The 27116-nt window shown below is 34.1% G+C and overlaps 1 protein-coding gene across 3 annotated transcripts in view; it reads left to right on the top strand.

Annotated features, from left to right (window-relative positions):
- Positions 1-27116, top strand: part of HJV (hemojuvelin BMP co-receptor) — a 464608-nt gene that overhangs the window by 262766 nt on the left and 174726 nt on the right. For all 3 annotated transcript variants that reach the window (XM_044079987.1, XM_044079988.1, XM_044079990.1), the window contains exon 4: positions 7133-7297. In XM_044079987.1, coding sequence (XP_043935922.1) covers positions 7198-7297 — 100 coding nt within the window. In that variant the 5' untranslated portion in view covers positions 7133-7197. The remainder of the gene's footprint in view (positions 1-7132; positions 7298-27116) is intronic.

Raw genomic sequence — 27116 nt, forward strand, 5'->3', positions numbered from 1 at the left:
TTCAGAGCCCTTGTGCACAGTGCAGAGTACCCTGTGTACCTGTAGAGCATCAGCCTTCTAGCTTTACCCCTCTTGTAGAAAATCGAGTTTTCAAGGGGTAGTTTTCTCTATGTAGAAAAGGCTGGAAATGCATAGGGAAAGCTAAAAACAGAAAACGATCATACTGAAAGATGTTACAGCAGAGCCAGGATTGCAGTGCCCTTTTGTAGGGTGCAGAGTCCTGTCTGTACCTGTAGAGTTTCAGCCTCCTCGCTTTACCCTGCTTGGAGAAAATCAAGTTTTCTAGACATCGTTTTCTCTAAGCAGAAAAGGCTGGAAATGCATAGGTAAAGCTAAAAACAGTAAACAGTCATACTGAAATAAGACGTTATGATAGAGACAAGCTACAGTGCCCTTTTGTAAGGTGCAGAGCACCTAGTGTACCTGTACAGTTTCAGTCTCCTAACTTTACCCCTATAGGAGAAAAATCAAGTTTTCAAGGGGTAGTTTTCCCATGGATATATGCATAGGGAAAGTTAAAAACAGTAAACGGTCATACTGAAATAAGAAGTTATACTAGAGATAGGTTGCAGTGCCTTTTTGTAGGGTGCAGAGTACCCTGTGTACATGTACAGTTTCAGCCTCCTAGCTTTACACCTCTTCGAGAAAAATCAAGTTTTCAAGGGGTAGTTTTCAAGAGGCAGAAAAGGCTGGAAATGCATAGAAAAAACTAAAAAGAGTAAATGGTCATACAGAAAGAAGAAGTTATGCCAGATCCAGGATTGCAGTGCTGTTTTTGTTGGGATTAGAGTACCCTCTGTACTTCTAGGTGTTCAGCCTCCTAGCTCTACCTCTCTTGGAGTTTTCAAGGGGTAGTTTTCTCTATGCATGTATACATAGGGAAAGCTAAAAACAGCAAATGGTCATACTGAAATAAGATGTTATGCCAGAGCCAGAATTGCAGTGCCTTTTGTAGGGTGCCGAGGAACCCTGTGTACCTGTAGATTTTCAGCCTCCCAGCTTCACCCCTCTTGGCGATAATCAAGTTTTCAGGGGTAGATTTCTCTATGCATGTATGCATAGGGAAAGCTAAAAACAGCAAACAGTCATACTGAAATAAGATGTTATGCCAGAGCCAGGATTGCAGTGCCCTTTTGTAGGGTGCAGAGGAACCCTGTGTACCTGTAGAGTTTCAGCCTCCCAGCTTCACCCCTCTCAGAGATAATCAAGTTTTCAAGGGGTAGTTTTCTCTATCAATGTATGCATAAGGAAAGCCAAAAACAGCAAACAGTCATACTGAATCAAGAAGTTATGCTAGAGCCAGGATCGCAGTGCCCTTGTGTAGGGTGCAGAGTACCCTGTGCACATGTAGAGTGTCAGCATCCTAGCTTTACCCCTCTTGGAGATAGTCAAGTCATGTATTTTGGATGGGCTGGCAGGCAGCCATGCCACTTGTCCACCATGTCCCCTTCCCAGTGTTAACCATACCTTCTGTCTCATTGCACATTGCACCTCATTACAATTTGTAAACTCTCTGCCTATATGTACACATTGACTATTCATCTGACCTTTTGTAAGTCATTCATGATCTGTCTTCCATATTAGTCTACCTACACCTTCCTTTCTCCTTCTATTTTACATGAGGCCGCCCTCATTGCCTTTCCAGTAGTCCCTTCTTTTTAGTAATAAAAATGGGATCTAACCTTAAAAAATGCCTCCTCATTCCCCAGCATTTGTTTCTTATTGCTTATCCATGAGATTTTTCCACTGCTTGATGTACTCCTTTCCTGCTTTCTTATAGACTTATTTTCCTCCACTCTTCTGTGATGAACAGTTTTGTTCACCCATGTTACTTTTCATGTTTGCTGCTGTTCTGTGTGACTGCATGCCATGGACTGGTGCTAGCTGGGATGGCACTGCACAGAGCCACACATGCTGCTCTGAAAACTGAGGAAGGGCTTTATTAAGACATCATCCAGGAAGAAAGTGGTCATTGTCTCCCTCTACTCTTCCCTCATTAGGCCAATAATTGAGTACAATGCCTCATTTGGCATGTACCTCACTAGACACCTGCAACAACTGGAAAGGCCACAAAAGTACCTCACAAAGAGCATTCTAGGCTTTTAACACTTGTCCTATATGGACAGACTCAAAAAACTCCAACTAGTCTCTGTCTCATATCGCCTACTTAGAGGTGATCTCTGCTTGACTTACAAAGCCATGTCTGACCCAGCTCTGTTAGAAATGCTACATCTAAAGAAATCCCAATCCCTCTGCACCACACGCTCCAGAGACCTCAACCTCATTACCACAATCAACAGAACATGCTGGAGGGGACAGGTTCATAACTCAGAGACTGCCCATGCTCTGGAATAGACTTTCCATACATGTCAAGCAGAGCACCTCACTGGCCCTCTTCAAGAGAAATCTTGATGAGTGGATGGGAAATAGAAAATTCACCCCCCGGGGATAACTCCAGTGGCTCTACTCGACAGAGGCACTGGGAACTAAGGTTGGGTGGCATAATGCCAGTGTAATCTTATGGGATAGGCTTTTAAAGGCTCCAGGGCCATTAGCCTAGTACACACCTATGAACCTATGAACCTATCATGCATGTTTCCCTTATGGACTATGACGGTACTGCTGCTCCATTGCCATATTGTATAACACTGTTGCCACTACCCATCTGCACTATTTTGTGGCATTTTGCTGAGTATGCTGGCATTCTCTCTCTCTGTCTCTTACCCATTTGCACACCATATGGTACATTGAGCCAAAAGCACCTTTCAGCACTCGTTTCTGTAGCAGTTACATGTTTTATGGACTCAGGTTGCTAGCCCCAGGCCTAGCCCTCCTCAGAGGGTGCACTACACAGATTCACAAGCACAGACTCACACCTAGGGCCAATTTAGAGTGTCTAGTCCACCTACTACATGTCTTTGGAGTGTGGGAGGAAACCCACACAGATGCAGGAAGGACATACAAACTCCACAGAGAAGGCACCCAAGCTGAAAAATCAAACAGGAGAACCTCTTGCTGTGAGACAACAGTGCTAACTGCTACACCACTGCACCACCCCATGCTGGCATTACCCCTTGCATACTACATCTATAGTTAACTTTCATCTGGTTCATGCAGCAAGCCACCTCAGTTTCACAACAACCCTCCATGGATACTAGTTTATGTGTTTACATTTATGTTTAAAGTTTTGTAGAGGGTGGTGATCTTCAAAATGAAATTTTAAAGCATGAATTTACATGATAAACTGAACTACTACAGCCTTATGATATGCTTGAGATAAGAACAAAAAGTAATGCATCTCTTAACATCCCTCTTTTTTGCAGTGTTTTATAGTGATGGTTTTATTTAGTGTGCTGTGTTTTGACCGGTTATAGTTTTTTTATTTAAATCATCTGCATTTTGCTTTTTGGTTTTATCTCTGTGGTGGAAGAAAAATTGTTTGTCCTTCCATTTTGCATATTATATTACTTTTTAATTGAGCCTTTGGTGTTTTCATTTTTTTAAATATCTGCATTAAAAAAGCATAGTGGTTTATATTTTTTAAGAAAAGGGCTCCATAAATCGTAGGAGAATCTTTATTATGACCCTTTTCATCATTTTACAGACAGCCATGCTAACAGAACAGTGTCCTATAAAGAAACAATTTATGTCTTTGAAGATATGAACAGATACAATGTATATTCCTTTCTCTTCTCCCTGCTTTCCATACCCACATGCCATAAGTATCCAACTTGTTTCCTAACTATCCCCTGAGTCAATCAAAGTCCTCCAACTGCTCATACCAGTGATTCCAGATGTGCTTTTTGTCAGGTAAGCTCTCCAGATAACAAAGCCTTGTGGGTACTCATCACATGACTTGAAAGAACACTGCAATGAGGAAGAGCATACAATGCTTGTGAACCAAAATTTTGCTGTGACCAATCAAAATTACTGCCTAGAGGAAGGAAGGGGCAAAGGTAACAGATGTGCATGGCATGAACTTCTGTATGGCATACAATTTCTCATAGCATTCGCATTCACAAGGCATGCACTTTCACATGGCACTCTCTTTCCCAATACACTGTTGCTTCATTTTGTAAGCCTCTTGGCCTCCATTAAGAATCATGAAAGCACATCAAGGATTCTCAATCCAGTCTTGAGATAGGAGAACTGGCAAACAGCTACTTCAGCCTATCACACTAAGAAGATTGCTTTGATGGCCTAGGCTTATTTATAAACCTATACTATATCTAGTAAAGGTGTATGTTTCGTCTTCTGTCTTTGCAGCAGTTTGTTGTTATATTGTCTTTATTACTTAATACAAGAAACATATGCTGGCTTACTGGTGACTGTAAAATGACACTCAATAGCCCCTGCCCTTGTGACCTACATCATGACTGAATTCAGTCTAAATATTTAAGTCCATTTGATGGACTGAAACGTGATTAAATAAATAAGTTAGTCCTATCCTGGACAGCAGGTTTTGTAAGGTTTTGATGATTACTCTTGGGCATTATACAGCAACTATTTCAGTACCTTTTGGTTTAATCAAGCAACCGTGGCATTCTTGTAAATAAGGATTCTCACCATTTGAAAAATATTAAGTGACCCCAATATCTAACAAAGTTGAGTAAATAATGTATATAGCACTGTTACAAATATATCATTGTAAATAGTGTGTGCATAGCAGTGTTATCCAGATTTCATTCTAAACACAGTGATGTTTCTTTAAATGAATATTTTTTTCTTCTTAAGTTGTACTTGTTTCTTTATGAACACAACGATGCTTAGCTGCACTAGTTGGAGCAGGTTTGTTTAATGAACCTGTGAATGTAATATAAAAAGAAGACTGAAATAAGCCCAACCACAGAGTCAGTTTGCCCTTGGTGTATGGCATGTCATTATCCAAAGCAATGGTTCTGGCAGAAGAATCAGACACACCGAAGGAAGACATGGAAAGAGAAACTGGAAATTGCTCCTGGCAGAGGAATCTATAGATACCTGCCAACATTAGCTGCTTCCCAACAGTAAAGTCTGAGTTAAAGCTTTTGCTTGGAAGAAAATGCATTTAATTTCATTAGTATATATATCAAACTGCAATTTTCTGAAAAGGCAAGTGGTTTCAATTGCATTAATCTTCCACACTGGTGGATTCCAGCAGGCATTTTGACACAAGCTATTAAGGCCCAATAGTGAACCATAGTTAGGATGGGGCAAAGAGATAGATGCTCTGGGTGCAACCTGTTAGAGGATGTAATCAACAATTCAGAAGCAAAGCACTGCCATTGCCAGATACCAGTATTATTCAGTAGTGTATTGCCATGCATTCATTTATACAGCTGTGACTGTTTAAATGGATGAAAATGGGTAAATAAGTACACTGAATGTCTGAAGAGCTTTTATTTCAAAAAGGATTTTTTTTATATTTTGTTGCTCCTTAAGTTTGGATTGAGGGATCACCAGTATATAGGTGCAAATCTCCCTTGCTACAACTCCAGACAAAACCAGAGATTATCATTGCCAATATAAATGTGACTTTTTAAACAAAATAAATAAATAAAAAGAAGAAAGGGAGAGAGAGGGGAGGTGGACAGTCTTGTACTGTGCTTGTGAATTTTATTTCACTGCACCTCTGAATGGATCTGTGAACCTAGAACAGTTGCTGTAGGAGTTGCAGGTCAACAGATGGTCATGGTAGCTAAGACAATGGATGAATCAAGGACAGTGTAACCATTAAAACAACTTACCTGGGAAGAATTAACTACTTCCAGGAAGTATGCCGAAGAGGAAGGATGAGACCGATTTAAATGGACCAGGATTTTACCAGCCCAATTAACTGGAGACCACTGAAAATAATCATGGATGTAGAGGGAATTGATTATCAGGATTATGATAATGTCAAAACAGCTTTACTTGCCAGAGCTGGTGTTATCTGTAAGACACAAGCTCAAAGTTTCATAGGTTAAGATTTTATCATAACAAAAGAGTAAGATCAAAAGTTATGTTAGTTTATGATAAGTCTGGAAGGTCAACATAATAAGAATAAAATGACAGAAATTACAGAAGTTTACAAATTCAAAAGATTGTTGCTCACTGCTTTAAAAAATGGATGAGTCAAACTGACCCTAAAGACTCTAAATGTTTTGTACTGGTAGACAGGCTGTTATGCAATGAAACTCTGTACAGAACTGAGCAGCCTAGAGTGCAGTAAAACCAGTGTCAAATGTTGGTAACAAACAAAAAGTATCAGATGCAGAGATACTTTGTTTTAAGTTTGGAAACAAGATCATACAACTAGATATTGTATGAAAATACTAACAGTCTTGCAACTATGAAAGCTGTAATCTCTAAAAACATGTTACTGCTGATAGTATACCTGCAGAGTGCGATAAATTATTTGCTAAAATGGTTGGGACTGTATTCTGTTGCTGTCCTACTGTAACATTAGTATGTACAATGTAGTCATTTGTGACAAACGAGTAACAGGATTGTTAGACTCCATGCAGTATGGCATCATTTACTAAAAGGGCAGTGTGTATGTATTCATGCAGAAAGAAAACTATTACTAACAAAGCAATAAAAGTAGCATACACTGCTGGTGATAAAAGTGTTACTCGCATAGTAATACAATCTGGGTTTGGAAAAGTAACAACAAATAAATCAAACTTAATAGTATCCTATATACTGCACAGAACGGCACAGTGTATAAACAGGCATAAATAATAAAGACAGCTTTTCTAGTTCACATTTACACATTTCCTTTTCATTGTTGCTCTGAAGGACTGTGACACATGTATAAACCATGGATTAAAAAGTAAATGTCTTCCCATGGATGTCTGTCTATTCTCTAGTTTATATCTAGATATTAAATATGGTGTCTTAAGGATCCAGCACAATTAAGAAATCTGCCAGTGTGTGTTCTAAATATTATTTGATAACTACAGTTTATGAACAACAAATTAACAAGCAAATTTCCATCTATTATATATGTAAATATAAAATAAATAAGTGCATATACAATAAAAGATTTGACAGAAGAAGCCACGTGAGCTACTAAACTGCAATATTTCAGTGCCAGAAACTGGATGTGGATCATGTATACTTTTGTAGTTTTCTTATTGTTGTTGCTAACTTGTTCTTCTTATTGTTGCAGCAATCCCCTGGACACTAGTAACACACAGTGGCCTGAGAGGGGGGCTCTGAGCTGCACCTGCATGGATGGGCATGGGGAAACCAGATGGCCTCAGGAAAGCACAGCAGTTGGATGGTGTTTTCTTCAGCTTTAAGCTCCTGCTGCTTCTTCTCCTCTGCAAACAAGGTAGGAGGCTTATTAGCAGATGGTTGAAAAAAATAACAAAATGGCCACATGTCACAGTTTATGCTTTAGGAAGGAAGTACATCTCAAAATGTTTAAGCATTTTATGGCTTTCAACAGTTATCAAAACAATAACACACTTCCAGTCCTACATTTATTTGTCTTATTTGTTTTATTACTGTAACCAGTAGTGTATGGAAGATATAAAGCTCAATGCACTAAAAGAATTATGATAACATCTCCTGATTATTACCATTAGTAAGAGTTCACAACATGGCTGTCACTGTTTACCTCTCAAGCCTCACTTTACCTCTCAATCCTCACTTTGCTCCACTCTTGAGGTGAGTTTCTTGACCTCCATGCCTCAAACATGTAATAAGTAGGTTATGACTGGAGATTTGAGCATAATCAGCTATGTTATATTGGATGTGGAAAATGCATAAATATAGTTGCAAGTACAAAAAATTCCTGGACAATCTCATGTTGATTAGGATCTAACACAGGAAAGGTTAATATTAGCAGCTGAGGATAGGGGACTATGTACATGTTGGCTTACAAGGTCCATTGAACATGTTGGATAAACAAACAAATGGAGGTTTTATAAAGTAGAATTGAAAACAGTCACAGATCTTGTTGCTGGTTGTGATATACTAATGGCAGAAGGACTGTATACTGAAAGGCATAATAATGTGGCAAGACTGTTGCATTGGGGGTTATGCAAATATTATAATACTAAGGTAACTTGAAAACACTGGAAACATGTGCCACAAAGCATTATAGAAAATGATGAAGTTTATATCACATGGGATCACCCATTACCAACAGTTCAAAAAAAAAATAGGTGCAAGAAAACCAGATACAGTAATCCATGAAAAGGAGACAAAGATAGATTGATTGTTGGAATTGCTACACCCAGTGATTACAGTGTCTTATGTACAGAGACACAAAGTCATAAAATACCTGGATTTGCAGGCAGAAATGAGGACAGTGTGGTAGAAGGATACCCAGACAGTTCTAATAGCAGTAGGAGCAACGGGTCTTATAAAAAAAGAATTTACAATCATTATTTAGATATTTTACCGATACATGTAACTCCATATGAACTGAAGAAAGAGTTCTGCAGGTACCGCAAATAGCAGTTTTGGCTAACATCAAAGATTGAAACAATACTAATTTCATGAACTTTAATCATACTTTGAATTAGGAATGGGATCCATTCCCATCATCTTAGTAGAAACCCAAAAGACTTGGAGAAATTAAACCAGAAGATTTTCTATATTTTTAGCTTGCTGCAGCCCATTACATTATATCTTATATCTTGTTAAATGCTTTAAATTAATGGATTTGATATAAGGTGCTAGAAGATGTACTTCAGACAGAGTGACTTTGCTCTTCAGTGTTCCTTTGACAAAGAGGAATGTTCCTGAAACGTTTCTAATACTAGAATGGAGAACTTAACTGATCATGTCCAACACAAATTATGCCTTTTGTCATTTTGATACTTTTTGTCTCATTTTGGTCATTTCTGTATTCCCTCTTCTTCTGATCCTAACCTAGTTGAAGATTTTAGCTCACTTTCAGACAAATACTACAGAAAAATCCACTTTATTGGGCATTCAGCAGCCAAGGAACAGATACCTGGAAAAAGTACAAACTGAGGCATTCCTGTGTGTATCATCGTGTATGTCATCTGGACACATTTAAAGATATCCTCCCTTTTTCCCCCTTTAGAATGGATGTGTGATTTATTATGGTAAAAAGTGGCTGCCAATGTTTTTTACTCACATTCAGTTATGTTTGACAGATAACACAGCTCCAACCTCTGACAAAAGGCAGCTGTCTCTTGCAATTTTGTGATCAACACCCTAACTGAACCCCTGATGACATGCCTGAATTTATGTCAGTGGTGTCAATGCTGAAAGCTCAGCTGTTATACTATGTTGATAGCATGGCTAAGCTATGAGAAATCATGGAATTCATACAAATAGTATGAATAAACACTGTGAACAGTCCTTGTCAATCCACTGAATAAGAAAATTAAACAAATCAGGCAAAGGGTGTATAAAATCTGAGGACTGAATGAAAACAATTTTTTTTTTTGCAAAAGTAAAGGAGTGGAACAATTTAGACAAAATGCTAAAAACTTAGAAGCTGGTATGGTATGTAGAATAGTGTGTGGATTCATAGTGAGAAAGGGCATGGCCAAGATGCAGAGGAGATGGAAGCAGAATTCTTCAGCTCTGCTGTATTTCCCATATTTCTGACAGGAAATTTTATTTTTAAGTTAATGTATTTTTAATTTTTGGGAAAAATTAATAACTGAAACTTTTCTCTATGATAACATATAACATTTATTTAGATATTCCTGTTTTTTCCTGTCTGTAAGATATTTGCATTGACAAGATGAGTTACTCTAAAGCAAACTATCAAGACACTGCACTTAAGAAGGAGCTTCAAATGGTTTTGACTAATATCCAGGAATTGTCATCAAAACCGGATAAAATGGATATTAAGATAGACAACTTCAGAAACAAGCATACAAAACAGATGGAAGTAATTCAGGAGTTTCTTAATCAGCAGAAGTTGCAAATATCAGGAATAGAAGATGCTTTGAAGGATGTGGAAAAAAGACTGTCAGAAGAGGAAAATAACACTGACAATCTATTAAAGCAGACTACACTTTTGTTGAACAAAACAGATGATCTGGAAAACAGATCTCGAAGAAATAATATCCACATTTTTGATCTACTGGAGAAAATTGAAGGTAATAATATGAGAAGTTTTCTGACATCTTGGCTCTTCAGCGCACATGAACTGTCTGCAGCTATCTCATACCGAATCAAGAGAGCATACACGTCCCTTGCTATTGCTTCATCTGATAAAAATACTGCTCCGAGGTCTGTCATAGTTAAATTTTTTTCATCACAAGATAAAAACTACTTCTTAAAACTGCATGGGCAAAATCTCCCATCAAACTGGATGAAAGGATAATAAGATTTGACAATAACTAATCTTCGACAATAATTTCAAAAATAAATTTATTTTTGCCATTATTCAAAGAACTGAAGAAGAAACAGATTAAAGTCCACTTGCTTTTTTCAGCAAGACTTAAAATATTTCTTCCTGATGAGAAAAAAGTCTTTGAGGACTTAGACTCTGCATTAACCTTTATAAAAATTAAAAGAAAAAATGATCAACCTGGAGAAATGGATTGGAATACCAGCTCCTTGAAGAGAATAGCTGAAAGAAATGGATGGAAAAATGTTGAAAAGAAGATGAAATTAAAAGAAAAATTACTTTTCACCTATATAAAATATTTATATTGTTTTACAGAACTTTTTCCAATTATATATAAAATAGTCCTCATATTATAGGCAAGAATCAAAACAATTTTACACTAAAAGGAAGACTAAGTTGTCTGTTAAAAGGTAACTTAATTTCCCTTACTTACTTTTTATTATAGTATGTCTACATACCAACGTATATTTTGATTATTAATAACTGAATGTTTATTTCTTACTTTGGGACTTGGGCTTGGTGACATGCATTAGATACTTGGTTCACTTAAATAATGAAAGTGATGTCACAGTGGACATTAACTTGAAGTTGTATATACATAGCTTATAAAAATAGTTATATATAACTTGAGTGAAAATCGTTGCTCTTTATATCAGTAAATCCATATTTTATTCAGAACCACATTGGTCTAATATGCTACTAGTTAGTAATGTCCCCACACATCTGATAAATCTGAACAAAAGGGTGAGCACATGAGATTTGGCTTTGTTTTTTGCATCTCTGTTTCTGTTGTGTTTGCCTTTCTTCTACATATACCAAATTACAATGTATATCAAGTCTCTTAGGCTAGTTTTTAATATTGATTTATTTGTTATACATTAAGCAACATAGCCGGCTTTAGGCACCAGTGAACCCTGCGGTCACTGGGGGCCCCCTGTTCCTGGGGGGGCCCCAACTACTGCAAGTTATCTTATCTTGATATTTTATAACATGTCTGTCAAAACAACAAAAGCTAGTACAGGAATCTTGCATATTTAATAAACCAGGTGGGTAATAACTCTTATTTATATCTCCTTTAAAATTCAAAGATATTGCAGGTGTTTTATCAAGCAACAGCTTTCACAATTCCATTAAATGTTTTACCACTGACATAGTGCCCTTGGCTTAGTTAAACCCTGCTGGTGAACATTCTCTCCACTAAAACTAACATATCCAGCTTTAGGTACCTGCAATACCCACGACTGCAAGGGCACCCCTAATCATCCTTGACTACATGGGGGCCCCACACAAGCTGTGGCTGGTTGGGGAAAAATGAGGAGGAAAAAATGTATTAATTTCCTGATTAGGTTGTTTAACCTGAACAGGGCTATGATATAACTCTGCTAGAATAAAGCTGGTAATGAACATAGGCAAGGTAAGCACTAGAGAGATCATCAGCCCAGCGTGACTGGTCTCAATGCATACCTTGGAGTTTAAGAACAGCTGATGCTTCTGATCTTCAAGGATGGTTTTCCTGTACAGGGAGTTTTATAAAGACTGGCGGAAGAGCAGATACTATAACTCCCAACTTTGCTAAAGAGTTCAATGCAATACCAGTAATACCACAATAACGACTCAAAATCAGAAACAAGTTTTAAATATTACTCTAATTTAATTAAAAAGTAAATAGAATAACACATTTTGCATCAACATGCATTTTTTTGCCCAATAAGTATAAAACTGTGATGTTTGGATTTATTGACTGTCTGTAGTCCTGAATGATTCACAAGCAAATCAAACTTTTTATGAAGGACAGAACAAAATTATGAGCAAAATCAGGGAAGGTGTGTGAAATCAGGGACAGTGACAGGTTTGCATTACTCCTCATTGAGGTAAATAAAAGTGACTTACACCTGTCACTGTTTGTTAACTGCTGAATAGCAGTCATTGATCTGGTGTGCCGGTACCAGTGGTACACAAAAGTAGTATTGCTACGGCTTATACGTGTGTGTGTGTGTGTGTGTGTGTGTGTGTGTGTGTGTGTGTGTGTGTGTGTGTGTGTGTGTGTGTGTGTGTGTGTGCGTTTGCATGCGAGCGTGTGTTTGTGTGTTATGTGTGTGTTTGTGTGTGTGTGTGTGTGTGTGTGTGTGTGTGTGTGTGTGTGTGTGTGTGTGTGTGTGCGTGTGTGTGTGTGTGTGTGTATGTGTGTGTAAAAAGTATCAGTGATTTTTATCTGGGTGCACAGACCCAGTAATGCCAGGACACATACATTATTCTTCTGGGTATCAGTAAACAAAAATGTAGCTAACAAGTAATTGTGTTTCAAAAGTGAGGGATAAAATATGTCACAGAACATTTAGACACTTAGATCTTCTAAGAATCTGGAGGCCCTCACTCGTCAGATTATATAAATGGATACAGAGGGCTCACTTAATCATCCTTGATTTTGTAGGGGCCCCACAAAAGCTGTTGCTGGCTGGGGAAAAGTGAGGAGAAAAAAAGTATTAATTTTCTGATTATGCTCTTTAACCTGAACATGCTGTGATATGACCCTGTTAGGATAAAGCTGATAATGGCCTCTGCCTTCAACTGCAACCATTGCTAATACCAGCCCTGCTTGGATGTGTGTGTACAGGAAGCTGCTGTAGGTTGTGTGTGTGTGTGTGTGTGTGTGTGTGTGTGTGTGTGTGTGTGTGTGTGTGTGTGTGTGTGTGTGTGTGTGTGTGTGTGTGTGTGTGTGTGTGTGTGTGTGTGTGTGTGTGTGTATGTGTGTGTGTGTGTGTGTGTGTGTGTGTGTGTGTGTGTGTGTGTGGGTTTGGAAGGGGGGGGTTGCGTGGTTATTACATCTCCTCAATCCAAACTGTCAAAGGCAGCTACTTGTATGCATTCCTGAAGTATGGTCATCATTTTCTTTTACTTTTCTCATAGACCTCAGAGGTGTAGAAAGAATGTTACTATGCCTTGTGTAGGGGGAGGGTACTGTCTAGGAACAACAAAGCAGAGTACATTACTGCAGTCATTATTTGTTTCACTTTTCTCACAATCACACTTCAGGAATGCATACAAGTAGCTGCCTTTGACAGTTTGGGTTGAGAAGCAAGGAGGCATGTTATGTAAATGTATGCCTGCAGTCATTTGACATAAATGACTGTGACAGTTTGAACCTCTGCTTTCAGCCCAGCCTAACACCAGAACAATGCTTAGGCATTCTTTTTTTTTGGGGGGGGGGGGGGTAGGGAGGCAGGCAGTTCCCAGATAGGACTTGTGTATACAGACAACTAGTTTGTTAGTTTACTGTTGATAAAAATTTGTCATCTTTGAACATTAAGTCTTGGCTACAACTTATGTTTTTCTTAAAAGAAAAAACAAGTAAGACTGAAATTCTTTTCTTACTCATTTTTTTTTATTTAGGTCACCACTGGATTACACAGCTGAGAAAATGCTCTAAGATACATCCCAGAACATCTATATCCTTCTTCTTGGGCCCTGGCTTATTTGAGTTATTTCCTAAATGCTCATCACTGTGCTGAGTTGGTCAGGAAAGATGTGTTGAAAGGATGCAAGGAAAACTAAAGCTGTACAGCAACACAATTTCTTTCCTCAATCATAATTTCTGTTCAACTCATCATTGGTTGAAAAGATTGTGTAAAAAGAAAAAATCTTTAAAATGCACTTCAGAGCCTATAGGGAGTTATGGCTTCTTGAAAAAGCGGAAGAGTAAGGCAAAATGAGAGAAAATGAAGAAAAAAGTAGTGTGCATAGTATGGGGAGCCCAAGGTTAGGGGAAAACAGGGGAAGACTGGAGGGTATCTGTGTATATGGGGGGTGTTGAAACAGTAGGTCTAGGGTGCCATTTCACCTAAATCCAGACCTGTACATAAAGTTGTTGCAATGTATCACTGTTGCAACTAAATGCCAGTAACTGTGAATATCCCTTTGTGAGATGGTCCAACATAGTGTGGTACACAGGCCTGTTGTAATATAAGAATATTGTAGCTACAGATCAGTATGTATGCAGTACTCCTAAAAGTTTGCAGTATGAACTAAAATGTTGCTTAGGAAGGGTGGCAGTGATAAGGTGATACGTAGACTTGAAGTGCCCAGGGGGCCCCCAACTTGACATCTGCTGGGGGCCCCCGAAATGCTATTACCAGCCCTGTTAAGCAAAGTACAGGGACAGTCCTTTCTGTCATTGGTATGAGCTGGATTGGCTGTCCACTTTACTTTATTCGACAGGCAGTATGCTGACTATGTGGTGGTGATCTTTGCAGACAGTGAAACGCGGTCTATGAGATGATTTTAATGAAGGTTACTTGTATTGGCACACTGAACTGTCATGGTTGTATGCGGTGGTTTCATTCATTTGCATGAGACATTTCTGGCTGTAGACACTTTCTTTTTCTTGATCTTGTGGTCGGTCATGATGATGACTGGTGGTGTTCACACATATTTCTAGTATTGGATAGATGAGGTGAGTGGATGTAGTTGGTGCCTCATGTGGATGGTCTCCATCTTTACTATGTATATTATTTCAATATGTATATTTAAATGTGACGATTACTGAAGCTCTCTGGATATGTTTAATGTATATTTATCTGTTACGGTTCATGCTCTTGTATTATTGGTGGGGACCTGATTTCTCACAGGCTCTAACTGATTTGGTGCTTAATGTGGTGAATGGGAAGTGGTGGTTTTGGCTGGCAATAAAGTAATGTTTTTTTTCTGTTTTTGTCATCAACATGCTGATAATTATTTGGGCTGCTATACATTTATATTATTTGGAAATATCAGTTCTGACAGGCTGTTGTGTAGCTTGGCTGCAAGAGAAATTATTGTTAAAATTTCCAAATTCTATTTGAGGGATTGGAGATTGGGGAAATGTAGAAGATTAGTGAAAATACCGCGAAAAACGATGTCCATTGCAATGTAGATTGTTGATTGTATAGGAAGACAACACTTGATTACATAAGCACCTGCTGATGCAGTCTCTGGATGCAGATTTTTGTACTGCTCATGTTTTTACTGCATTTACTTTTTGCGACGTTAACTATGAGCACTGCAATATTGCATTTTGCCTGTTCTATGCATATCACTAAAACTTTTCCTAACAGAAGGGAGGATAAATGAAAATGAATTTATGTAAGCACAGAAAATAAATTAAAAGTTCCATTGGTTGTGACACTTGTTTAGGGGTTGTGCTTGAAACAAGACATGTATGATTGCTTACTGAAGTAATGTATGTATTAAAAGAGACCCCTATTTGCTATGTTTCATATTAACAAACACGTGGTCATTTGCAAATATTCTAATTAACTTTTAATGACCAAAAAAGGGAATATGAGGTGACTACATATATTAACTGAAATATTAAAGAGGTCTCAATAAAATGAACAATAACAGAGCTTCATATAATTCTGCAGTTATAATTAGATTGCTTGAGGTTTATTTAACTTCTTAAAGAGCAATGGTGCTACTTGTTTATGGTGAGTGTTATACATTTCTAAAAGCAGTGAATATTTCTAGATGGTAAAACTATGTAAAAATGCAATTTTACATCTTCTATAATGCTTACTGAGGATTCTTAACATTCAGACCTTAAGCCAGTAGATGTGTAAGTTCAGTCTCCTAGCACATAATATTAAAGACTGTATAATAAAAAGCATACATTTTACTTCTGTATTTTAGCTATTCAAGCATAAATATCAGCAGTTTACTAGAATTTTATCTAAAACAAAAAAAAAAGAAAAATGTATGTTTCTTTAATGTAGAATCATTACCATTTCAGATAAACTTTGAGCAATCTCTAAGCAGAACTGCCACAATAGCAAGTGCTGTGGTAGCCATAGTAACAACTTTTTCTCCCAGTTTCTAGCTTGTTTTCCAGATTTTGAACTATAGAATAAGCTTTGTGTATTGCATTTAGAGTCTCAATCTTTAGAGATTGATTACATTTATTAACAAAATAATTAATGCTAACTTTCGATGTTAATATTAACGTGCCTGTTGAGAATGAATATTAACACATGATTAAGACTAAATATATAGAGCATATTTAAATAACTGGTTATATATAACTATTTTCATATATCAAAATACATATATTGCTTTTTAAAATAGGAGCTCATCTAATTAGTAGTAATCCTTTAATTACCTGGTAATCATTCCAAATGTAATTCTTACTCAGTTTTCCAACAAATTTGAACTAGCAGTTACAATTCTCAGTTTTACTGTTTGTAAATCAAAATTATTTCATTGTTCATGAATCTCTGCCTCAAGTTTCCAGAAAAAAATTATTTTTGTACATATGATTATATGTATATATGTATATGCATTTACAAATATATGTTTATATATGTTAAAGGTTGTATCTATTTTGACGTGCATGGAGAAATATTATAATTTATGTACATAGTAAGTCATTGGAACTATATAGACCTAGTCGATAAGAAACTTAATATAATTCTTATGATAGTCATTTCTTTTTAGATATAATGGAATGACTTACCTATAATACGGCTGAGCTAAACTAATTTTGCTTCTGCTGTTAAGTAGAATGTTTTTGATAGATTCCCTATTCAAGTCTGGAGTTTTATACTCCATGGGGGGAAGATAGTTAGACTTGTTTTATGTTTCATATCTTTTGGAATACCTATTCTCATTCAGGTGTCTACAATATCATACAAATTGTATATCAGTAGCTTTATAAAATTCTTGAGATTCTTTATCATTAATACACAATTTTCTAATAGTACAACTGGAACATTATATTTCGTATCTCAAAATACTTTTTTAGATTAAAAAGATGACAAAAATTAAAATGTATTTCAGTCAATATAAATAGGTTATGTAGTGGTTGCAAAAGCAATAGTTTCTATAAAATACATTAAATTATTCTCACCACAAATAATATTTATTCAAGAAACACACATTAACAAATAATGTAGTGGGACAATAATAAACAATATTCAGTTATAGCAAGTTCCCAACTTTGGTCAGAAAAGAAGAGGGATTGCTATTCTTTGGAAAAATACTTTACTGTTACCAAAACTCTTGAGCACTTATAGTGATGATAAAGGTATGTTTTGCTTAGTTAATTTACAAATTAATTCAAAGACATATTCTTTTGTTAATATTTACTGGATATCAGGAATGGGCTTTAAAACTGCCAAATTTCAATTATATCAGATTATACAGTACTCAAAGGGAAGCTTTATTTTAGCAGGAGACTTTAATTGTATTCTTAATGAAAAAGATAATAGTGCAGTGGGGAATCACATAATATCACCCACAATGAAAGTTTTAATAAATTTTAGTAACCTTTTTGATATTAAGGATACTAATGAATATTTAGTAAGTGTCTCTCTTTTTTTAATCACTTCTCAAATAGACATGGTACTCACTCAAATAAGATAGAGTCTTCATTTCAAATGATTTAGCCACTTATTTAGATAAAGTTAAAATAGTTTCATGTCCAATTTCAGATCACAACACTATGAACAACAATAAAAATGTTCACATTAAAAGAATCCCAGCTTATATTACTAATTTGAAAGATTTCAAAGAATTATTCAACAAAGAAATTGATACATGCGTAGAATTTAACAATACAACAGAAGTATCAGAAGTATATATAACAAAAATGAAGGCAAATGGCAAACTGATCCATTCACAAGTATTTATTTAGTGCTTTTGTTTATAAAATACACACCTCCTCAGAATAAAAGCTTAAAAACTTGAACCATAGTGGCCAACTTATTTATACATGCACTAAAAACCATGTGATAAAACTTGCCTCAGTTTGAAACCAGCATTTAAAGATATATTACATCTGCAGTTTGTGTCACTTGCATTTTCATATACATTACATATTTTCACACTGCTAAGTTACACAAGCACATATGTACATATAATATTGCTAAAATAATGTCTTAGCTGAACATATAATTCAATTTGTAGACCATCATTTTAAATATTTTATTATAGATCATGATGATATAGGTGAAAGAGGGGGTCCTTAGATGATTTTTTGGAATTTAAGGAACTCAAATGGCAACTGCAAACCAACGCAACAAGTTATCCAGGACTAAATGGTATGCTTTCTATCAGCCCTATTTTGAGACTGAAAGCCAAGTTTTCTATCTAGGTATAACTATGTTCATGAGGCATACACTGTTTTTAAAGACAGCTTTTTTTTGTATATCATACATGTTAAAGGTAGCATGATAGCTAGATGCATTTATTTATATATATAAGAATTTATCTAGTAGAGGTATTTTAGTTATTCTAGCAATATTATATGTAAATATGTGCCTTTGTAGTTTAGCAGTGTGAAAGTATGTAAAGTATATGAAAATGCAAGAGATACAAACTGCAGATGTAATATATCTTTAAATGCTAGTTTTAAACTGAGGCAAGTTTTTTCACATGGTTTTTAGTGCATATATAGATGAGTTGGCCACTATGGTTCAAGTATTTAAGCTTTTATTCTGAGGAAGTTTGTATTTTATAAATGAAAGTGCTAAATAATACTTGGGAGTGGATCACTTTGTCTTTTGCCTTCATTTGTGTTATTTCTACAGTTTGCGGGTGTTGTGGAAGTTTATCAGAAGTATACGTATGGGATGTTCTTAAATCTTATTTAAATGGAAAAGTTTTAAATTGGTATTCATTTAAAAAAGCAGTGGGATAAGGAATTAATAGAATTACAACAAAAATTGATAAATTAAAACTAGAAGCATAAACTGGCAATAACAACTTGTCAAATAAAAAAATAATCTGTAGAACAAATATTTAGAAATTTTAAATCACTAAATTAAGATAAATTTAGAAAAGATATAATTAATAAATAATATAATAAACCCAAAATATTTATACAAAATAGCCGCTAGAATAAAAATGATAACCAAAACAAGGCACATTAAAGAATTATACACTGAAGATAAAAAAAGAAAAGTCACATCAATTGATGACATTCTCAATGAATTTAGAAAACGTTTTACTAAAATCAATCAAAATAATCCAGTAATTGATCAGCAGAAAAAAATAAAAGCTTTTATTAGAAAATACACTAAAAATAAGTTGACAGATCAACAACTGAAAACAATTGATAAACCCATGTTGATGTCTGAACTTACAAATCAAATTAATAAACTAAAACTTAATAAAGCTCCAGAGAATGATGGCATAATACCAGAACTTTATAAATGAATGCCCAAAAATGCTTTAAACATATTACTTCATACTTTTCAGATAGTCAAAGACCTAGTAATAGTCCCACCTTCTTGGAAGTATACACTTATTTTGCCTATGTTGAAATCAGATAAGGATCCTTCAGAATGCACAGACCAATGTCATCACTAAATGCTGAATAGCAAATAGAATTCAACAATTGTTACCTAGCTTAATCCATAATGATCAAACTGGTTTTATAAGAAATGGGAGCACATGATAATATCAAAAGAATTTTAACCACAATTAATTATACCAAAAAATAGAATGATAATTTAACCTCAGTAAGTCTAGACATCAACAGTGCTTTTGACACAGTTAATTGGAACTATAATTTATTAATATTATAGGAATATAACTTTTCAATGGATTTTAAACAACTTATAAGAAATCTTTACAATAACTCTTTAGCTTACATAAAAATAGGTTCTTATGTTTTCAATCAATACAGAACACCAAAGGAACAAAACAAGGTTGTCTATTGTCTCCTTTATTATTTACTCTAGTTATGGAACCTTTTGCAAATTATATAAGATCAATCACAGAAATAGTAGTAGTATAATTCAATCATAATCTAAATTCAAAAATGCTTCTATTTACTGATGATATTTTATTTATGTTGAAAGATAAAAATTCTCTCAGTTGCCTTTTCAAGTCTATCAAAAAATTCCAATTTAAATCATGTCTCTCATTTAATGAAGACAAAACAAAAATTGTATGTATAAATGCTAATATCTCAGACACGCCAAAAACATTTCTAAATATATAGTCAAAGATCATAAAATAACATATCTTAGAATTATATTAGGTAAGAATATAAAAGAAACAATTAACATAAACTATACCACTTGTCTAGATAAAATTAAAAATCGTATTAATAAATTGAATACATTTCTATTTACAGTAGAAGAAAGATATTTAATAATAAAAATGATCTTATTACCAAAAATAATATATGTAATACAATCAGTAGCTCTACCAATTCCAAAATGATATATAACAGATTTAATACACTGATGCTTAGATTCCTTTGGCATCCCAAAACCTAGATTAACACTTAATCATTATATAAGAAGCTGGTTACATGGTGGAATACATTTACCTAATATAGAACTATATTCAACTTCAACTATTACAAAGACAATTATTTGCTGGGCAAACAGGAATTATTCTGCTAAATGGAAACACATACATCAAAGTATTTGCTTAAAAAAATCATAGATAATATGATTGTCATAATAATTTAATCAATAACAATTTTCTCTGGCTCTTAAAAGACTTTATCTTAGAACATAAAAACATAGTGATAAACTCATACTTTATGTTTACAACAATGAACAATTTCAGAAATTTTGTATACAGAAATCAAGAGTTCAAAGCTTGGCTATTTTTGTCATTTCCCATAGCATACACACAAAACGATATTAATACATTTAATACATTGACAGTGAATGCTTTTAAAGACAAACAATTAATATATTAATATCAGTTTATGAATAAAGAAAAACAAAATACTCTAGATTATATTCCAAATAAATTTAACCTGCATAATGAAATGTGGTTAGATATACAAAATTGCAGGTTCTACATAAAGAAAAGAATACATCTGATGCATTCATCAATTGAAAAAGGGATACCTAAATTTGTAGAATTTTTAATTTTGCTGATAGATCAGGATATCACAGAAAAAGGATTTTTGTCTAAAATTTATAAGATCAATAAACTTAAGACAAACGATTGCAAACATAATTATTAGGATTATTTCATGGCTATTAATAATTATCACCCTAGTAATAGTAAAAAAAAGTACGATGTTTTCTTCTCCAACCCAAATGATAATGACTTTAAAATAGAAATTATTCCCATGGACATGTCTGCATAAAACCTTTATTACACTTCATAAGGTTGAATTAATGTTTAGAAAGAAAATTAATTGGATGTGTGGTTTGAAAATCAGAACTGATTGGCAACATATGATTTGTGATTGTAATGTAATCAGACCATTCTCAAAAGATGCTAACTTTTTTATACAAGCATTATTCACTGATAAATTTATGTTAAACAATTCTTTAGTCCTCTTTAATATGCCAGTACCTTCATGTGTCAAGAAAAATGATTATCCTCTTCTTTGGAGTCTTCTGTCATTTGCAAGGAAAGTGGTTACAAAAAATTGGAAAAAGCATCTCAACTTCTTCAATTAAAGAATTTCTGAATATTGCAACCTAAATGTGTCAACTAGAGATACTGTAAATTAAAGAAAGAACCACCACAACAACTTATTCACTTAATTTATTGATCAAACTCAAGAATCTGTTAAACAAACAATAATCACTAAAGAATCATAAACTGAAACATAAACCAATAAAATGAATGTAGTTGACATCTTTCATGTATATATAGGGTTTCACTTTACAATCCCAGAATACTGAAATATCAAAATTCAGTATCTTGAGACTGTAAAGCTGAAATCTTAAAAACCCTAAACCCCAAAAAAGCGAAATTAAAAATTGCGACTACCCACATACACATTCCACACAGAAACAAGCACACATACACCTTCCTCCTCATACTACAAACTAACACAGCACACAAAATGCAACAAAATAAACCCACGTCCGGAGCCAATATATAAACAGGGGGGGCAAGCCCCCCTGCACACCCCACACCCCCACTACTTATATATACTAACTCTGAGGTCGCACTAAAAACACAAACAAAAACTACTACTATACATTCTACACTCCTCTTGCACAAACACACATCACATACATACAAATACCACCACTCTCAACACTTACACACTCACAATCGTACCCACCTACCCTAAACCACACCTCAAAACTCCAAACACACTCACACACACTAAAATCCCTAGCCAAAACCCCTAGTAAAACATCACTTACCTGAACCTCCAGCTACATCTACATACCACACCACACATTACAAACATAGGGAATCCCACATCACGTACACACCTCCATAACAGCAGATTCAACATTTCCACATTCATCATTTCCAGATTCGGCATTTTGCAATTTCATGCGAGTACAGTTTTGACACTTTGGTCTCGAGCTACTGAATTTCGATATTTCAGTAGTTTGAAATTCTGAAGTGAAACCATATGTAGACACCTTGTAAATAGTTGATGTTATTGTTTTTTATTGTTAATGAAGTATATGTTTTATTTATTAAAGTAAAGTTAATATATAAGATTGTAATCCTTTTATTGATTTATATTGTTCAATAAAACATTTTGCTTAAAAAGAAAGAACTTATCAGATTACACAGAAGCTGGTGTGGGATATAGAATGGTGCATGTATTCATAGTGGGAAAGGCCATATCAGATTACTCAGAAGCTGATGTGGCATGTAGAACAGTGCATGGATTCATAGTTGGAAAGGCTATATAAAATTACTCTTAATCATTTCTTTAACAGAGTAACCAAATTATTAGATGAGTGAATAGATATGGATTTGGTCTTCATATATTTTATCAAGACATTTCACACAGCCCTGTGCTACAAATGAGTACATTAGTCATTCTAGATGTCTGTCTTCAATGACTTTATAAGAGAATTACTGTGTAGGTAAAAAGAAAAGAAAATGCAGTTATACTGATAAGGAAAATAAATTTGAAAGGAAAAGATTTTGTAAGATTGGATGAGACATCTCAAATTATGTAGATTAGACTGCATGTAAAGGAATTGTCAATAAAGCTTAAAGAATGAAAGTCTGCTAGAAGAAGAGAGATGTGGATGACAAGGTATTAAAAGAAAAGGAATGAAAATTGACTTAGAGGATGTTACAATAGATGGCAGGAGTTCAAGGCAATGAAACTGAAAAAAATAACAGCAAAAAGTGATATGAAACATTGGGTTCATGGTTACATTCCATGAAGTGGCAGTACCCTGCTCCTTAGATCTCACCTCACCACACCACACCACAACAATACAGGCTGGAGAGAGACCATTCATAGACATACAACCAAAATAGTGTAGGGACTGATACCCAAAATAATATAGGGACTGATAACCAAAATAGTGTAGGGACTGAATAGGGACTAATAACCAAAGTAGTGTAGGGACTGATAACCAAAATAGTGTAGAGGCTGACATCATAAGTGATACTAACAGGCTGTAAAGTAACCTCATATCTGTTCTCAATTTTTTTTTTCAAATACATTTGAATGAATGCCATAGTATTTATACATGACATCTTAAATAATTATGTAGACTATTTACATTAGCCTGACACTATAACAGATCTTAATGTATACAGTTGCTTTATAAGTATGCCCAATCCATTATCAGCATGTCTGATCAATTATTGTATAGTGTCAATCAACGATAAGACTTTTCCCCAAGGGTTGCCAATAAATGGCTTTGGATAAATGCTTAGGTCTTTAATTTTAATTTTCAATAATGCTGTGGTCTTCAGTAAGGTGTAGAAGTCTTCCAAAGTTGGTATTGTGTTTGTATTCCGTCTTCTTGTTATACACTTCCTTGAAATTGCAAGTATAGTCCATACTAGATACTTGTTTGACCTATTCAAATGAGGATCACCATTCACATTTAATAATACAAGAGCTTTATTTAAATAAAATGATTCATTGTAGAAAGTTTTTAATACCATTCCAAAATGGCTTAATTTTAACACAATCAAAGAAAATGTGGTTCCAATCTGCATTGTGTACTTGCTCACATCTCCAACATATTCCTTTTATGGAAGAACTAATTTTACTGATTCTGTCTGGGGTTAAGAATGCTCTGTTCAAGCATTTCCAATTAAAAACTTTCCAGTATTGTGTAAAGGATGTATATTTTATTGATAATAAGATATCGGTTTTAATATCTTCAGTTAACTGTATTGAGTGCCCTTTTGATATATATATTTCCAATATGAGGTTTTGGCTGCTGTTTTATAGTTTATCAATATTTTGTAAAATTTTGAAATACTGTTTCCCATGTCAAAGTCATTATATATTATTTCATATATGTATTTCGTAAATTTAGGTATTTTTTTAAATGAAGAATTGTTAATTATTCTACTTAAATCTTGCAAATATGACAGAATACTCTATAAAGATAGCCAGTCCTGTTGTGGAATTTTGTATATTGTTTTTATTACTAGCATATCTAAAACTTTTAGTTTTTTGATACATTGATACATTGGAGCCAACAAACAAATCCTTTTTGTTCCCAGGAATTAATAATTTCTCTATATATTTTATGTAGAACGTTCTTTGTGACTATAAATGGTGTTAAAAGATCAAACCAGATTTTTAAATCTATATTTGCATTAATAATTTTCCTAAATGAGTCAGTGTAATAATTAATCATATGAATTTTAGCAGGTTTAGTTATGTTATATTGCATACTAATACATAATATATGCCATGGCAAATTGTTTTTATCTTTTATTTTTAATTTTTTTGTAAATTAAGTTAATTTATTGATATTGCAGTTAGTAATTCTTTCAAATTTGCAGAGTAATTTGGACTTATCCGATCTGAGATTGTTTTAGATATTGATGCTTTTATATATGTTTCTATATCAGTAAAGTTTAATCCTCCCCGTTTCCATGATCTGATATTATGTATTAAAGCTATTCGGTTTCTTTTGGGAAACAATAAAAGTTTTATTAGGCAGGAATATATTTCTTTAAGTATATTCCTTTCTGGTAACAGTTGTAGTGCCAAGGCTATATATAGGATCTTGGGCAGTAAAACCATTTTTATTAGCTGTAGTCTATCGTCAAATGTTAATATTATTTTGTTCCATTTTTTCACAGAGATTTTAATTGTATTGATATTATTGTACTTTTTTGAGACTAATTCATTATTATCCTTGCATAACTCAATTCCTAGATATTTAAGGTAGATTCTTGTTTTTCTATTATGTGATCATCCTTAGTCTGCAGTTCTTTATTTTTATTTAAAAATAAAAAATTGATTTTGATTTATTGAAATGGAGTCCTGATGTCATGTGAAATTTATCAATTAATATATCTAATTCTTCTAATGTCTCTTTTGTATTAGATAATGTTAGTAATATGTCATCAGCAAATACCATTACTTTAGAATCATATACTGTTCATAAGACATCTATTCCTTTGATTTTTATATTGTTATAAATTGAATCTGCCAATATTTCAATAACCAGAGCAAATAGAATTTGTGACATAGGACATCCTTGTTTAGTGCCTTTTGTTATATGTATAGCTTCAGAGGTAAAATGACCTAACTTGACATATGCTAAATTATTTGAATATGGGTTCCTATCACATAGTCGAAATTTTACAAATTAGAACCATATATGGACAAGACCATAAGTTCGAATTTGTAAAAGTTTGCCCGTTTGAATGGAAATCTCCATAAGCGGAGATTTCCATTATGTTCAATGTGTTGCGATCTCAGAGTTGGTATATTTAAGTAGCAGGGAGTGTGGGGGGTGCAGCCTCCCATGTGGGGGGGTGGAGGGGGGCTTGCCCCTTCTTACAACAATTTATTTTGTTGTATGTTATTTATTTATTTTTTTATGTAGTCGAAGTTCCATAACTTCGAACATAATGGTTCGACCATTAGGTGTTCAGAGTTACGGAACTTCGACTATGTGATATAGACCCTTTGTATATATATATATATATATATATATATATATATATATATATATATATATATATATATATATATATATATTCTTTAGGAGATGAACAAAGGATGCAGAAAATTCAAATAGCATTAGGATTTTGAATAAATAATCCAAATTTAAGGAATCAAAGGCTTTCTCTATAGCTAAGCCAGTTATGAGTGTTTCTTTATTTTCTTTATTAACATAATCTATAACAGAAATGATCCTTTTAATATTGTCATGTGTGTCTATGATATATAAATCCAGTTTGATCATTATTTATTGTTTTGGATAGTGGTATTTTCATTCTGTTAGTTAATATTGTCATAAATATATAGTCATTATTTAATAATGATATAGGGCTATATGAAGTACAGAGGTTTGGGGATTTGTTTTCCTTTAGGATTAGTGTGATTAAGGAATATCTCCAAGAAGGTGGTAGTAAAGCTTGTGACTGAATTTCTAATAGAGTTTTATGAAAGAGGGATAATATCTTTGAAGGAAAAAGTTAATATATTTCCATAATTATGCCATCTATACCTAGAGCTTTATTATTTTTACCCTCTTTTATTGTATCTGTAATTTCTTTGTAGGATATGGGTGCTTGCAGATCTAGTTTAAATTTTTCTGGTATTTTTTATATTAGAATATTTTTCATCTAGATTTAATTGATCAATACATATATATTTTCTTTTTGGAAATGTTCCATATAGTGATTTCTATAGGCATCAATAATTTCACCTGTATCTGAGACAATGTTCCCTTTATTTTCATGGAAGATACTTTTAATGTTATTAGCTTTTGATTGTATTTTGATTCTTGTGGATAAATTATGTAGATATCTGGGAGAACTAACCAAGGTATTCATTTTTAGTTTTTTTAAGCTAAACTAGTTTTATGTGTTAGAATTTCATTGTATTCATTGTTTAATACGTCTACTTTCTTTCTCATCTCCAAATGATATTGAT

The sequence above is a fragment of the Protopterus annectens genome, chromosome 8.part0 (assembly GCF_019279795.1).
Source record: "Protopterus annectens isolate FY-2018-M chromosome 8.part0, PAN1.0, whole genome shotgun sequence".
Lineage (NCBI taxonomy): Eukaryota > Metazoa > Chordata > Ceratodontiformes > Protopteridae > Protopterus > Protopterus annectens.